Genomic DNA, 12,500 nt, shown 5'->3' on the forward strand with positions numbered 1-12,500 from the left:
GCCCTGTGGAGTCATTAAAACGCTCTCTACCTCGTGGATCACACCGTTCTTGGCGATGATGTCTGTTCTTGAGATGTTCACGCCGTTGACTGTTATAGACTGTTCGTGGGAAAGCGATGAGGATATGATTCGCAAGTCGGGAAATCAGTATTCGATAGTGGATGAACATTTAAGCTGAATGTTGATTTTTTTTCTAGATCATTGAGGGGTTATGCTAGTGATACTTTTTATCATTTTAAAAGAGTTATTCCAGTGATATTTTTTACCTTTTATAAGTTATATCAACATTATTTTTTTTACCTTTAAAAGAGTTATACCAACAATATTTCAACATTTCAAAGAGATAAGAGAGAAGAGAAGAGAGGGAGAGAGAGAGAGAGAGAGAGAGAGAGAGAGAGAGAGAGAGAGAGAGAGAGAGAGAGAGAGAGAGAGAGAGAGAGAGAGAAAGAGAGAGAGAGAGAGAAGAGAGAGAGAGGGGGGGGAGAAGAGAGAGACAGAAGAGAAGAGAAGAGAAGAGCAGAGAAGAAAAGAAAAGAAAGAAAGAAAAGAAAAGAGAAGAGAAGAGAAGCGAAGAGAAACGAAAAGAAGAGAATAGAAGAAAAGAGAAGAGAGACAGAAACGGACAGATAGAAAGAAACGGACAGATAGCTATACAGATAAAGATTGAGATAAATACTTACACCCATTCCATTACTGAAGGCAGTGTTGATCCTTACAGGCTTCCCCTCGACTGTGTTAACCAAGAGATCATCCCCCAGCTGAGGCGAATAGACGGAGCTCGGGACTACGTGGTATAACAAGACACTCTTAAGCATCTCTGTGTTAGCTAAGAGGCTGTCTAATGTCGCTTTGTCGACGGCTGCGAACGCCTCGTTGGTCGGGGCGAAAACGGTGAAGGGACCTGTTGGAGAGAGTGAAGGATTTGGTGTTAATTGGCGTGGGTTTTTAATCTGTGTGGGTTTTTAATTGGCGTGGGTTTTTAATCTGTGTGGGTTTTTAATTGGCGTGGGTTTTTAATTGGCGTGGGTTTTTAATTGGCGTGGGTTTTTAATTGGTGTGGGTTTTTAATTGGCGTGGGTTTTTAACTGGTGTGGGTTTTTAATTATTGATGGTGATGAGGATGGGTGAGGTGTCCGTTTGTCCCTGGATTGTTTGGATATCTTGAATGTGGGTTTTATAAGGGTGTGGAAAAAGTGGCGCGGTCTTCGGTATTGAGGAATAGGGATGATTCGTATCTATATCATCCCGGATTAATTGATATCATATGGTTTTATAGCATTAGGGATGGTGAGTATTTATCTATATTATCCCGGAATCAATGGATATCTTAATAACGGCTTTATAGAACTAAGGGCAAATATCTAATATCTCCCCACCCCCAAAAAAAAAGAAAAAAAAAGGTATACCCGTAGGTCAAACCGGGTCATACAAGTCACCCAAGCTATCTACTGAAAACACTCTGACTGAACACCATTGAAACCCTTTGACCTCCAATGAAAACCCTTTGACTGACCTCCATTAAAAAAAAAAACAGACCAACCTCCATTATAAACACCCCATAGAAAACACTGACCTCCACTGGAAACCGTATCGGCCAATCCCGCCGCGACGACGAGGTCAACGAGCTGGGTGAATCCCTGAGCGGAGAGGACCTCGGCAAGGTTCCCCATCTCCTCAGGCGGCAAGAGGACCTGGTCGATGACGTGAATCACGCCATTGCTCGCAGGGACGTCGGCTCGTGTCACAGGCGCCCCATTCACGGTCACCTTCTGTGGGGATAGAGGAGATGCGTGGAGGACCGCCGTTGGATAGTTTGTATGGAGGAAAAATCGGGTAAAAAACAAAAACAAAGGGTATCTATATGTGCAAAATACAAAAGAGTATCTGTGTATTTTTTTCCTGATCTTCCATGTGTTCGTTTAATTACGAGGTAAGATAAGGTGAGAAAGAGAGAGAATGTGCGATTATTCGTGTGTTTTCATGATCGTCCTTGCGGTGATTTATTTAAGACAATAAGACGAAGTTTGATAAGGAAAGTAAAAGTATCTGTGTGTTTTCTTAATCTTCCGTGCGTTGATTTATCTGCATGGCAAGGTAAGAAAAGGAAAACAAACGAGTATTCGTGTGTTTTCAAGATCTTCCCTGTTTTATTTACGGTGAGGCAAGGTAAGCTCGATGGATTGATACGTGTTATATTGGTAAATTTATATATCTGCAGAGGTCTGCATTGAATGTAAATGGGAGACATAGAGATAGATAGAGAGAGAGATAAATAGATAGATAGATAAATAGAGAGAGAGAGAGAGAGAGAGAGAGAGAGAGAGAGAGAGAGAGAGAGAGAGAGAGAGAGAGAGAGAAATAGATAGATATACGGACACAGACAAACAGACAGACAGATAGACAGATATATAAATATATAGACAAAAATATACAGACAAACATCTAGACAGAGAGAGTACAATGCCTTAACTCACCAGGTTGTTGCTGGTCCCTTCCACGCTGACCTTGAGAGGTGCCCCCTGAACAGACGGGACCATGGCACTCCTGCTGAGGTCAGAGGAGAGGACGTTGCCACTGACGACGTGATACAGGAGGACCTTCTTCAGCCTCTCGGGGTCAGACACCAGAGAGGTCACCAGGTCAGCGTCCAAGGCTTGGAAGGCTTCATTCGTCGGGGCAAATATGGTGAAGGGACCTGCGGGAGGAAGTGGAGGATTGGGAGAGACTGGGGATGAATGGGTGGGTGAAATAACGCGGCGTAAGAGAGGTGTGTGTGGATGTGTATATGCATATATACAGGGGTACGTATTCATGTGTGTGTGTGTGTGTGTGTGTGTGTGTGTGTGTGTGGTGTGTGTGTGTGTGTGTGCATATACAACTGTACATTCGCGCACACAAAACAGAAAATGATAATACGATTAACTCCCCTCCCCCCACACTCTATCTAAAGTTCCAATCAAGCAAGCAAAAAAAATAATAATAATTATAAAAAAGCAACAACACACGTATATGATAAACTCTCTACTGCATAGCACTGCCCATTGCTGCATACAACACAAACACACTTACATCTACAACAAGGATGAATAGAAAAAAAAAGCCACACTAAGACAGGCAATGAAATCGTGACGTTTCGAACTCGCCAAGAACTCCTCATCCGCCAGATTCCTACATGACTATGACCGTTTTCCTAATCACATTACTACATATCACTGAGCTTAATCCCCCCCTACCTACCTCCATTAGAAACCGTATCAGCCAAGCCAGCAGTCACAACAAGATCGACTAGTTGACTGAATCTTTCTGTGGTTAAAACTTCAGCCAAGTTGCCCGCAGCTTCAGGAGGCAACAGGACCTGGTTTATGACGTGGATTACCCCGTTGCTCGCCTGGATGTCTGCTCTCGTTACATCCACGTCGTTAACGGTTACCGCCTGCGTAGGAGAAAAGGGAGAGTTGGTAAAAGAAGGGAAGTAGGAAGGAGACTCGATAATTTACTGTGTTTGTGTAAAAGTTTTCTTTTTTTCTCTCTCTCTTTTTTGTTTTGTGTTTTTTTCCTGGTTGTGTGTTTGGTTGGTTGTGTTTTTGTGTGTTTGTGTTTGTGTATGTTTGTGTGTGTGTGTATGTGTTTGTTTGTTTGTGTTTATGTGTGTTTGGTTGTTGTCTTTGTGTGAGTGTTTGTTGTGTGTGTGTGTGAGCATTTGTGTGTGTGAGTGTGTAAGTGTTTGTGTGAATGTGTCTGTGTAGATGTGTTTGTGCTCGCGTTTGCATTTATGCGTTTATGTTTACGTTTGTACATGTGTGCGTCCGTGTATATATCCTTGTACATTCCTACTTGCATAAGTTAGCATATATCCTAATTCAAAATGTCCAACTCAGATACCTCAAAACAACAACAACAACAACAACAGAACCTTAAAGCTGCACTCACATTGGGCTTAACATTGACCCTAAGGTCCGCTCCCTGCACGGTGGCCGCCAGGAGCCCGTCGCTCAGGGCCGACGAGAGGACGGTCCCGGGCACGACGTGGTACAGCAACACACTCTTCAGCCTCTCAGGGTCAGCCAGCAGAGCCTGCACGAGCTCAGGGTCCAGGGCTTGGAAGGCCTCGTTGGTCGGGGCGAAGATGGTGAAGGGACCTGTGTATACATTATTGTTATTATATTTCTTAAATGAGATTTCTCGTTCTTGAAGGTCATAGCTGAGCGGTATCTTACATCCATTTGTTCATCACGTATTCGAAATGTTTAGAAATAGAGAAAAAAAAAATATATAGATAAATAAATATTAAGATATATATAGATCTTTAAACTCGTATCGAAATATCTTATTCACAGAAAAAAAAAATATGTTAGGCTCGTATCGAAATATTCCAATCGTACAAACACATTCTCGCATCAAATATTTTAATCACAATATAAGGTATATTTCAACGCGCATCGCAATATCTTAAAACCTGAAGACAAAATATATTTAAACTCGTATCAGAAGACTAAAATATATCTGAGCTCTCGTATTAACATATCAACATAACCAAAAATAAAACGTATTTAAGTTCACACACAACATCCTAATACAAAAAAGAAAAAAAAAAGTATATCTCAACTCATATCGACATATCTTATAAAATCACACACACGCAAAAAAAAAAAAGAAAGAAAAAAGTCAAAAGAAAGGAAAAGAAAAAAAAAGAAAAGAAAAAAAATATATATTTACGCTCGTACCTCCCGTGGAAACAGTCTCAGCCAGGCCGGCCTTCACGACCAAATCGACGAGCTGACTGAAGCCTTCAGCCGACAGAACTTCCGCCAAATTACCCACGTCGTTTCCAGGGGGGAGTAACACCTGGTCAATCACGTGAATAACACCGTTGCTGGCTGGGATGTCGGCTTGTGTCACGGCCACGTCATTGACAGTCACCCCCTGTGACGGGAAATGCGACGTTGAGAGTGGAAATGTTGGCTTTGGGTAGATATTGTGTTTATTAGTCGGTTGATTCTTATGTGTGGGAAGTGGATATGTTTTTGTAAGTACGTATATTTTTCTCTCTCTTTTTTTTTACTTGTTTCTTAACCCCTCACTTTTTTTCTCTTTCACTTTATTGCTCTGTCTCTTTCTTCTCCTGCTCACCTCCTCTCTCTCTCTCTCTCTCTCTCTCTCTCTCTCCCTCCCTCTCCCTCTCTCCCTCCCTCCCTCCCTCCCTCCCTCCCTCCTTCCCTCTCCCTCTCCCTCCCTCCCTATCATTTACACTTTACAAACCTGAGTAAAAGCTACACTCACATTGGCCTTAACATTGACCCTAAGGTCCGCTCCCTGCACGGTGGCCGCCAGGAGCCCGTCGCTCAGGGCCGACGAGAGGACGGTCCCGGGCACGACGTGGTACAGCAACACACTCTTCAGCCTCTCAGGGTCAGCCAGCAGAGCCTGCACGAGCTCAGGGTCCAGGGCTTGGAAGGCCTCGTTGGTCGGGGCGAAGATGGTGAAGGGACCTGTGAAATTTGAAAAAAAAATATATGTATTCTTTTACACTTTCTGTATATGATATACATGGTTGTGAATGCATATTGCTATGGTTAATTATCTCTCTCTCTTTCAAAATGCGTTTTGTAAAATGTTCCCGGGAAATGATATAACAGCGATACTCAAGTACAGTGCTGTACAGGAGCTATATATATTATATATATATATATATATATATATATATATATATATATATATATATATATATATATATATATAATATATACATATATATAGCAATATATTTTCATGACACCCTCTTCTGAAGGCTTGCCATTGCAAATTATATTTCTTACTGAAACCACGTAAATTAAAATCCCACATGAAGAAAAGAAAAGAAAGAAAGAAGAGAGAGAGAGAGAGAAAGAGAGAGAGAGAAGAGAAGAAAAGAGAAGAGAAGAGAAGAGAAGAGAAGAGCGAGAGAGAAACTAAACTAAAATCTCACCTTAAAGAAAAAGAGAAGAAAAAAACAACAACAACAATATCCACAATATCATTATCTAAAAGAAATTGAAACTATCCCCGAATATCCACACCCAAGGCAACTAAAGATCCCATTATCAAAACACACGCACGCACACATAACCCCATGAAAGCCACCATTACGAACCGCCATTGGAAACCGTATCTGCAAGACCAGCTGTCACAACCAGATCGACGAGCTGACCGAATCCCCGTGACGTCAAGACATCTGCAAGGTTACCGACGTCTTCAGGAGGCATCAGCACTTGGTCAATGGCGTGGACAATGCCGTTCCGTGCCGTGATGTCAGCCTGGGTCACTGCTACATCGTTGACTGTGACACCCTGAGAAGTTGGTAAGGCATTGAGGGAAATGTACGTTGGAAGAGGGGAGTTGTGCGGAGGATATTAAAAAAAAGTTGTCTCTCTCTTTCTCATGCATTTTTTTCCCTTTCTCTCTCTCTCTCTCTCTCTCTCTCTCTCTCTCTCTCTCTCTCTTCTCTCTCTCTCTCTCTACACCTCTCTCTCTACACCTCTCTCTCTACACCTCTCTCTCTCTCTCTCTCCATATATATATATATATATATATTTATATATATATATATATATATATATATATATATATATATATATATAACACACACACACACACACACACACACACACACACACACACACACACACACACACACACACACACACACACACACATATATATATATATATATATATATATATATATATATATATATATATATATTATTAATAGTATTAATGATAATGATAATAATGAAAATAAATAATAATAATAATAATAATAATAATAATAATAATAATAATAATAATAATAATAATAATAATAATAATAATAATGGTAATAACAACAACAAAACAATACTAAACACAACAATAATAACAACACAATAATAATAACACCAACGAGCGTATGATCCACCACAAGGCAAATACTCACATTTCCATCCACGTTGATCCGCAGAGATCCTCCCTGGACAGAATCGACCACCATGCCATCTCGGAGACTGGAAGACGCGACTCTCCCAGACACAACATGGTACAGCAACACGTTCTTTAGCATTTCCGTGTCGGCCAGGAGAGAATTGACCAGCTGGGGGTCTAGTGCTTCAAACGCCTCGTTGGTGGGTGCGAAGATGGTGAAGGGGCCTGGTTTAGATGAGGGGAGAAAGGGGGGGAGGTTATCGTTTTTTTTATATCTTGTTTTGTTTGTTTGTTTGTTTGTTTGTTGTTGTTGTTGGTGGTGGTGGTGGTGGTGGTGATGTGGATGTGTGGAAGTGTGGATTTTGTTGCATTGGTATAGGGAGATGGTCTTGTAAATATATGTAATGTTGATGATTGCTGATTGCTGATGAATAATACGGGTATTAATGTGGTGTGTTATATAGGTATTCAAAGCTAGGTTTGTTGGGTTACACAGGCTTTGTTGTACAAGCATCTTATAATCTCTTTTGCAATTTGCAATGCTTTAAAATATATGAACAAATGCGTGTTTCATACTTTTTATAAGTGTATGCACACACGCACACTAGCACATACGTATGTGTATGTATGTATATACATATATATATATATATATATATATATATATATATATATATATATATATATATATATATATGTGTGTGTGTGTGTGTGTGTGTGTGTGTGTGTGTGTGTGGTGTGTGTGTGTGTGTGTTTGTTTTATATTATATATTATATATATTATATAATATATATATAATGTATATACGACGTATATATACATATAAACACACACACACACACACACACACACACACACACAATTATATTTATATGTATATATATATGTATATATATATATATATATATATATATATATATATATATATATATATATATATATATATATAGTTATATATATAGTATATATATATATATACACATATTAATGTTAATATATATATGATATATACATACATATTAATATATATATATATATATATATATATATATATATATAATATATATATATTATATATATATATATATATATACTACACACATACACACACACACACACGAACACGAACATATACATACATACACCAATATACTATACACATATACATACTTATTCACACAACACACACACACACAAAACACACACACACACACACAACACACACACACACCACCACACACCAACACGCAACCCCCGAAAGAAGACCGTACAAGCTTCCAACATATGCAACAATTTACCTACTGTGATCAAACTCCACGTCATTACTTTACCTCCATTAGAAACAGTATCTGCAAGACCGGCTTTGACAACCAAGTCGACGAGTTGCGTGAAGCCTCTTGCTGGTCAAAGACCTCGAAGATGCTCGTCTGCCTGAAGGAACGGAGATCGATATGGAGAAGTTGCAATTGAATTCCGGATATATCGGATGTGCGTTAAACACTATTTTGGTGAATGTAGTGTTTAACATCAAAAGCTTATTAATATATAGGGTTTAAGTATGTTGCATTTTTACATTTAAGATAGATACTAACTTATGAAGTCTGTTTGTGGTGTATTTTACATTTATATCTCTAAACTTATCGAATACATATATGTTATATTTTTACATTAAAGATATAAATCTATCGTACTCGTCTATAATGTATTTTCACATTTAAGATATATACTTTACATTAAAATTCAATCTGTAGGATTTATGTATATTTTTACACTTAAAATGTATATTCGAGTACGTACCTGAGCTTGTATGCAAAGCAGGGACACGAGCAGTACCGAAAAGCCGGCTCGCAACATTTTTTTTTTAATCTCCTTCAGTGTCGAGAGCGGCAGAGACGACTGACCAGCGTTGTTGAAGGCTGGCCAAGGAGTGTATGAAGCTCGGGGTCACCTGTCTTTTTTATACGGCTCGCATTCCTCCTCCTCCTCCGTCTCTTCCTCCTCCTCCTCCTCCCCCGTCCCTTCCTCATCCTCCTCCGTCTCTTCTTCCTCCCCTTCCTCCTCCCCCGTCCCTTCCTACTTCTCCTCCGTCTCTTCTTCCTCTTCCTCCTCCTCTCCCGTCTTTTCCTCCTTCTCCTCCGTCTCTTCCTCCTCCTCCTCCCTCTCCCTTTCCTCCACCTTCTCCTCCCTCTTCCCTTTTTCCTCCTCCTCTGTCTTTTCCTCCTCCACCCTCTCCTCCTCCTCCCTTCCCTCCTGGTCTTTTTTATACATCGCCCTTCTCCTCCTCATCCCTTTACGCCTGGTTACGTATTTTTATTTATTTTTTATTACTTTTAATCTATTTATTTATTTATTATCATTATTATTTCATATACAGCGTCCCTTCCTCCTCCTCCTCCTCCTCTTCCTCTTCCTCCCTCCACTCCTGGTTACGTGTCCCCTTTTTTTCTCTCTCTCTCTTTTAATACGCCCCTCCACCATTCCCATCCTCCCACCCCCTTTCGCAGCTACGTAACACCGCCGCCGTTCCTCTGTGCCGGGCTTATGCAACATCCTAAACGGGACTTCTGCCTAAAGGGACCCCGGGCTAACAGAAGGCGAAGCAGGGGACCCTTACGTAAATCCAAAGAAGGTGAAGTTACGTAAATCTTTCTTCCGGTCGGTACTGAATTATCCTTTACGTAAAGATGGGATATGTCTGTACTTGAGGGTATGGAAATGTGTGCTTATATTCGTGATTGGGAGGAAGAGACTGTTATATTTATGCTTTAAGTTTGTGTATTTGTATTCATGGTTGGGGTAAGGAGACAATCGTGTTTATATTTTAACCCAATCACCCCGGATTTATGTTCTGTCCCTTGCAGGTTTTTGTGAATTTTGTTACATACAGATGGCTCCACATGTGCTCAGCCTCCAAGGAGTCTATCAGTAGGCCCTACTGAATGATCTTGATTTCCCATTCCTTGAATTGGCGGGAAAATGCGTTTTTCCTTTTAATACAATTGATATCAATACTGTTATTATTGTTATTGATGTTATGATTATTAAAGTATTATTAAAATCTTGTTAACATTTAAGACAATGAAATAATGCAAAAGATCCTTTCCAAAAGTCAAGGAAAAGGGTAAACAGGTGAGAAAGGTAGGACTAATAAGTGACCCCTTGATGACTAAGCCCTTGTAGAGCCATCTATGTGTGAATACAATAAATAAACCTGTGTTACAGTGGGCATGGCATGTATTCTTGCCAAACGTGGCGATTGGGTTAACTTAGTGTACTTATTTTCATGAGTAGGATGAAAATAACGAACAGAAACAGAATAAAAAATAAAACTTATCTGTAATTTAGACTTATGCACTTATATTCACGATTATGATAAACAAAAAACGAACCAATAAAAACAGGAAGAAGAAACAAATGAATATATAACAAAGAGATTTAACTAAAACTGGCAAAAAAGTAACCAGACAGATCACGTTTTCTACCACGCGGACCTTAGCCCAAACTCATGTAACTCTTTAACCCTTTCGAACAAGTTATAGCGAATTATATACTCATATGAATTAAACAATAAATACATGATGTGAGGACTTGGGTGTATTAGTATGATGAGATAGAAGGAGAAAAAGAAAGAAAGAAAAAGGAAGGGAGCTTGATTCACATGCGTACGTAAAGGTATAGAGTATAATGATATATTTCTGGTTTGTAAAATCGAAAAAATGATATGTTTATTAATCCTTGAGGCTTAATAATCTTCTTTACACAGACATTTCAGTCCTTTTTTATTTCATTTTTTGTTATATTCATAATTTCAGTCTTGGGGTTCTTGTCAAAACGATTGTTATTATGATCAATATCTTACTATCATTATTATGTTATTCTTATTATTACTGTTATCATTATCGTTATGACTATTATTGTTACTATTATCATTATGGTTATTATTAATGTTGATACCGTTATTACTTTTACTGTTATTGGTACTATTATCATTATTATTATTTCATTATATTAGTAGTAGTACTAGTATTAGTAGCATTAGCAGTAGTATCATCGTTATTATTATCACTGTTATTGTATTGCCACTATCATTATTACTATAATTATTATTGTTATTATTCATATTACTATCATTATCATTATCATATCTGTTATTGCAATTATCATCATTATTTCATTATTATTATTATTATTATTATTATATTATTATCATCACTATTATCATTATCATAATTACTAGAAGTAGTATCAGTATTACTATTATTATTATTATTTTTATTATTATGATCATCATTATTATTACTATTTTTTTATTATTATATTATCATTATCATCATTATTGCAATTGTTGTTATCATCATTATCATTGCTATTATTATTTTTATTATCATTATCGTTATTATTATCATTGTTATTATGATTATCATGGTTGTTATCATCATTATTATTATTATCATCATCAATGTTATTACTTTTATTTTATCATCATCATCATTATTATCATCATCATTATCATTATTCTTATGATTATTACTATTATCATTGTCATTATTATCATTATCATTGTTATTATTATTATCATTATTATCATTACCATTGTTATTATTATTATTATTACCATTATCTTTATTATCTTTTTACTATTACACTATTTTACTATCATCATTATTATTAGTAGTAGTACCAGTAGTAGTAGTATTGCTATTATTATCATTATCATTGTTAATAACATTATTATTTATTTCATTTATTGAGCACTCTCTGCCGCGTCAACATCTAAGGTCATTAGCCCCGTATTAAAAAATATAGCGATAGGGTGGGGCTTGGAATCGAAGTCCCCGGGCAAGAATGTTTTTTGGTCCATAAGGCGATGTTTGAGGATTCCCAGAATGGTTGATGATCAAACAAATACATGTGCTAGAGATCAATTCAATGTTCATATAGCACTATGGTAGAGTATTACAAAAAAGGACTGTGTTATAATCACTATGTCTCTGTTTGTCTGCCGTTCTATTTCTCTGTCCCTCTCTTTATCTATCTATTCATCTGTTTCTCTGTCATCTATATCTTTGCATATGTCTGCCTGTCTATCTGTCTGTATCTACCTGTGTACATTTATATCTAATAATGTTCATCACTGTATCCTATCTAAACACGCGGTTTATTACAGTACTCGATATGTGGCCATAATATTTATTTTCAAGTCCTGTCCAGGAGTCAAATTAAACTGCACACACACACACACACACACACACACACACACACACACACACACACACACACACACACACACACGACACGACCGGTTTCTTTGGAAGATCCATTCTCTCACAATACAAAGAATCGACACATATCACTACCAATCACAAGACATGCACAGAAGAAATACAGCTATTCATTTCTCCTTCCAAATACAAAACTTTCCTTTGTGAGCGCTTGGAATCTTCTCCCGAGTCGCTTACAGTACAAGGCATCGTAATGTTATGGTTGGGGCGTTCCGTAAGGATGACATGCGAAGTGCGGTCCCATCCAGTTCTCCTAGGTGAATGGACTTTGAGTTTCGT

At 38.1% G+C, this 12,500-nt stretch overlaps 1 protein-coding gene across 2 annotated transcripts in view; it reads right to left on the reverse strand.

The window, feature by feature from the left end:
* LOC119590462 (transforming growth factor-beta-induced protein ig-h3-like) overlaps positions 1-8,370 on the reverse strand; it is a 10,841-nt gene extending 2,471 nt beyond the window's left edge. The window contains exons 1-11 of one of the 2 annotated variants that reach the window (XM_037939123.1): positions 8,271-8,370; positions 6,955-7,163; positions 6,131-6,326; positions 5,281-5,489; positions 4,725-4,923; positions 3,931-4,139; positions 3,238-3,433; positions 2,475-2,695; positions 1,574-1,769; positions 681-901; positions 1-99 (exon numbers count right to left, since the gene is read on the reverse strand). The exon at positions 1-99 is cut by the window's left edge and continues 91 nt beyond it. In XM_037939123.1, coding sequence (XP_037795051.1) covers positions 1-99; positions 681-901; positions 1,574-1,769; positions 2,475-2,695; positions 3,238-3,433; positions 3,931-4,139; positions 4,725-4,923; positions 5,281-5,489; positions 6,131-6,326; positions 6,955-7,077 — 1,869 coding nt within the window. In that variant the 5' untranslated portion in view covers positions 7,078-7,163; positions 8,271-8,370. The remainder of the gene's footprint in view (positions 100-680; positions 902-1,573; positions 1,770-2,474; positions 2,696-3,237; positions 3,434-3,930; positions 4,140-4,724; positions 4,924-5,280; positions 5,490-6,130; positions 6,327-6,954; positions 7,164-8,270) is intronic. The other variant, XM_037939131.1, reaches the window with a different exon arrangement.
* Between the last annotated feature and the right edge of the window lie 4,130 nt (positions 8,371-12,500).

Source organism: Penaeus monodon, chromosome 3 (genome assembly GCF_015228065.2).
Source record: "Penaeus monodon isolate SGIC_2016 chromosome 3, NSTDA_Pmon_1, whole genome shotgun sequence".
In the NCBI taxonomy this organism is placed as follows: domain Eukaryota; kingdom Metazoa; phylum Arthropoda; class Malacostraca; order Decapoda; family Penaeidae; genus Penaeus; species Penaeus monodon.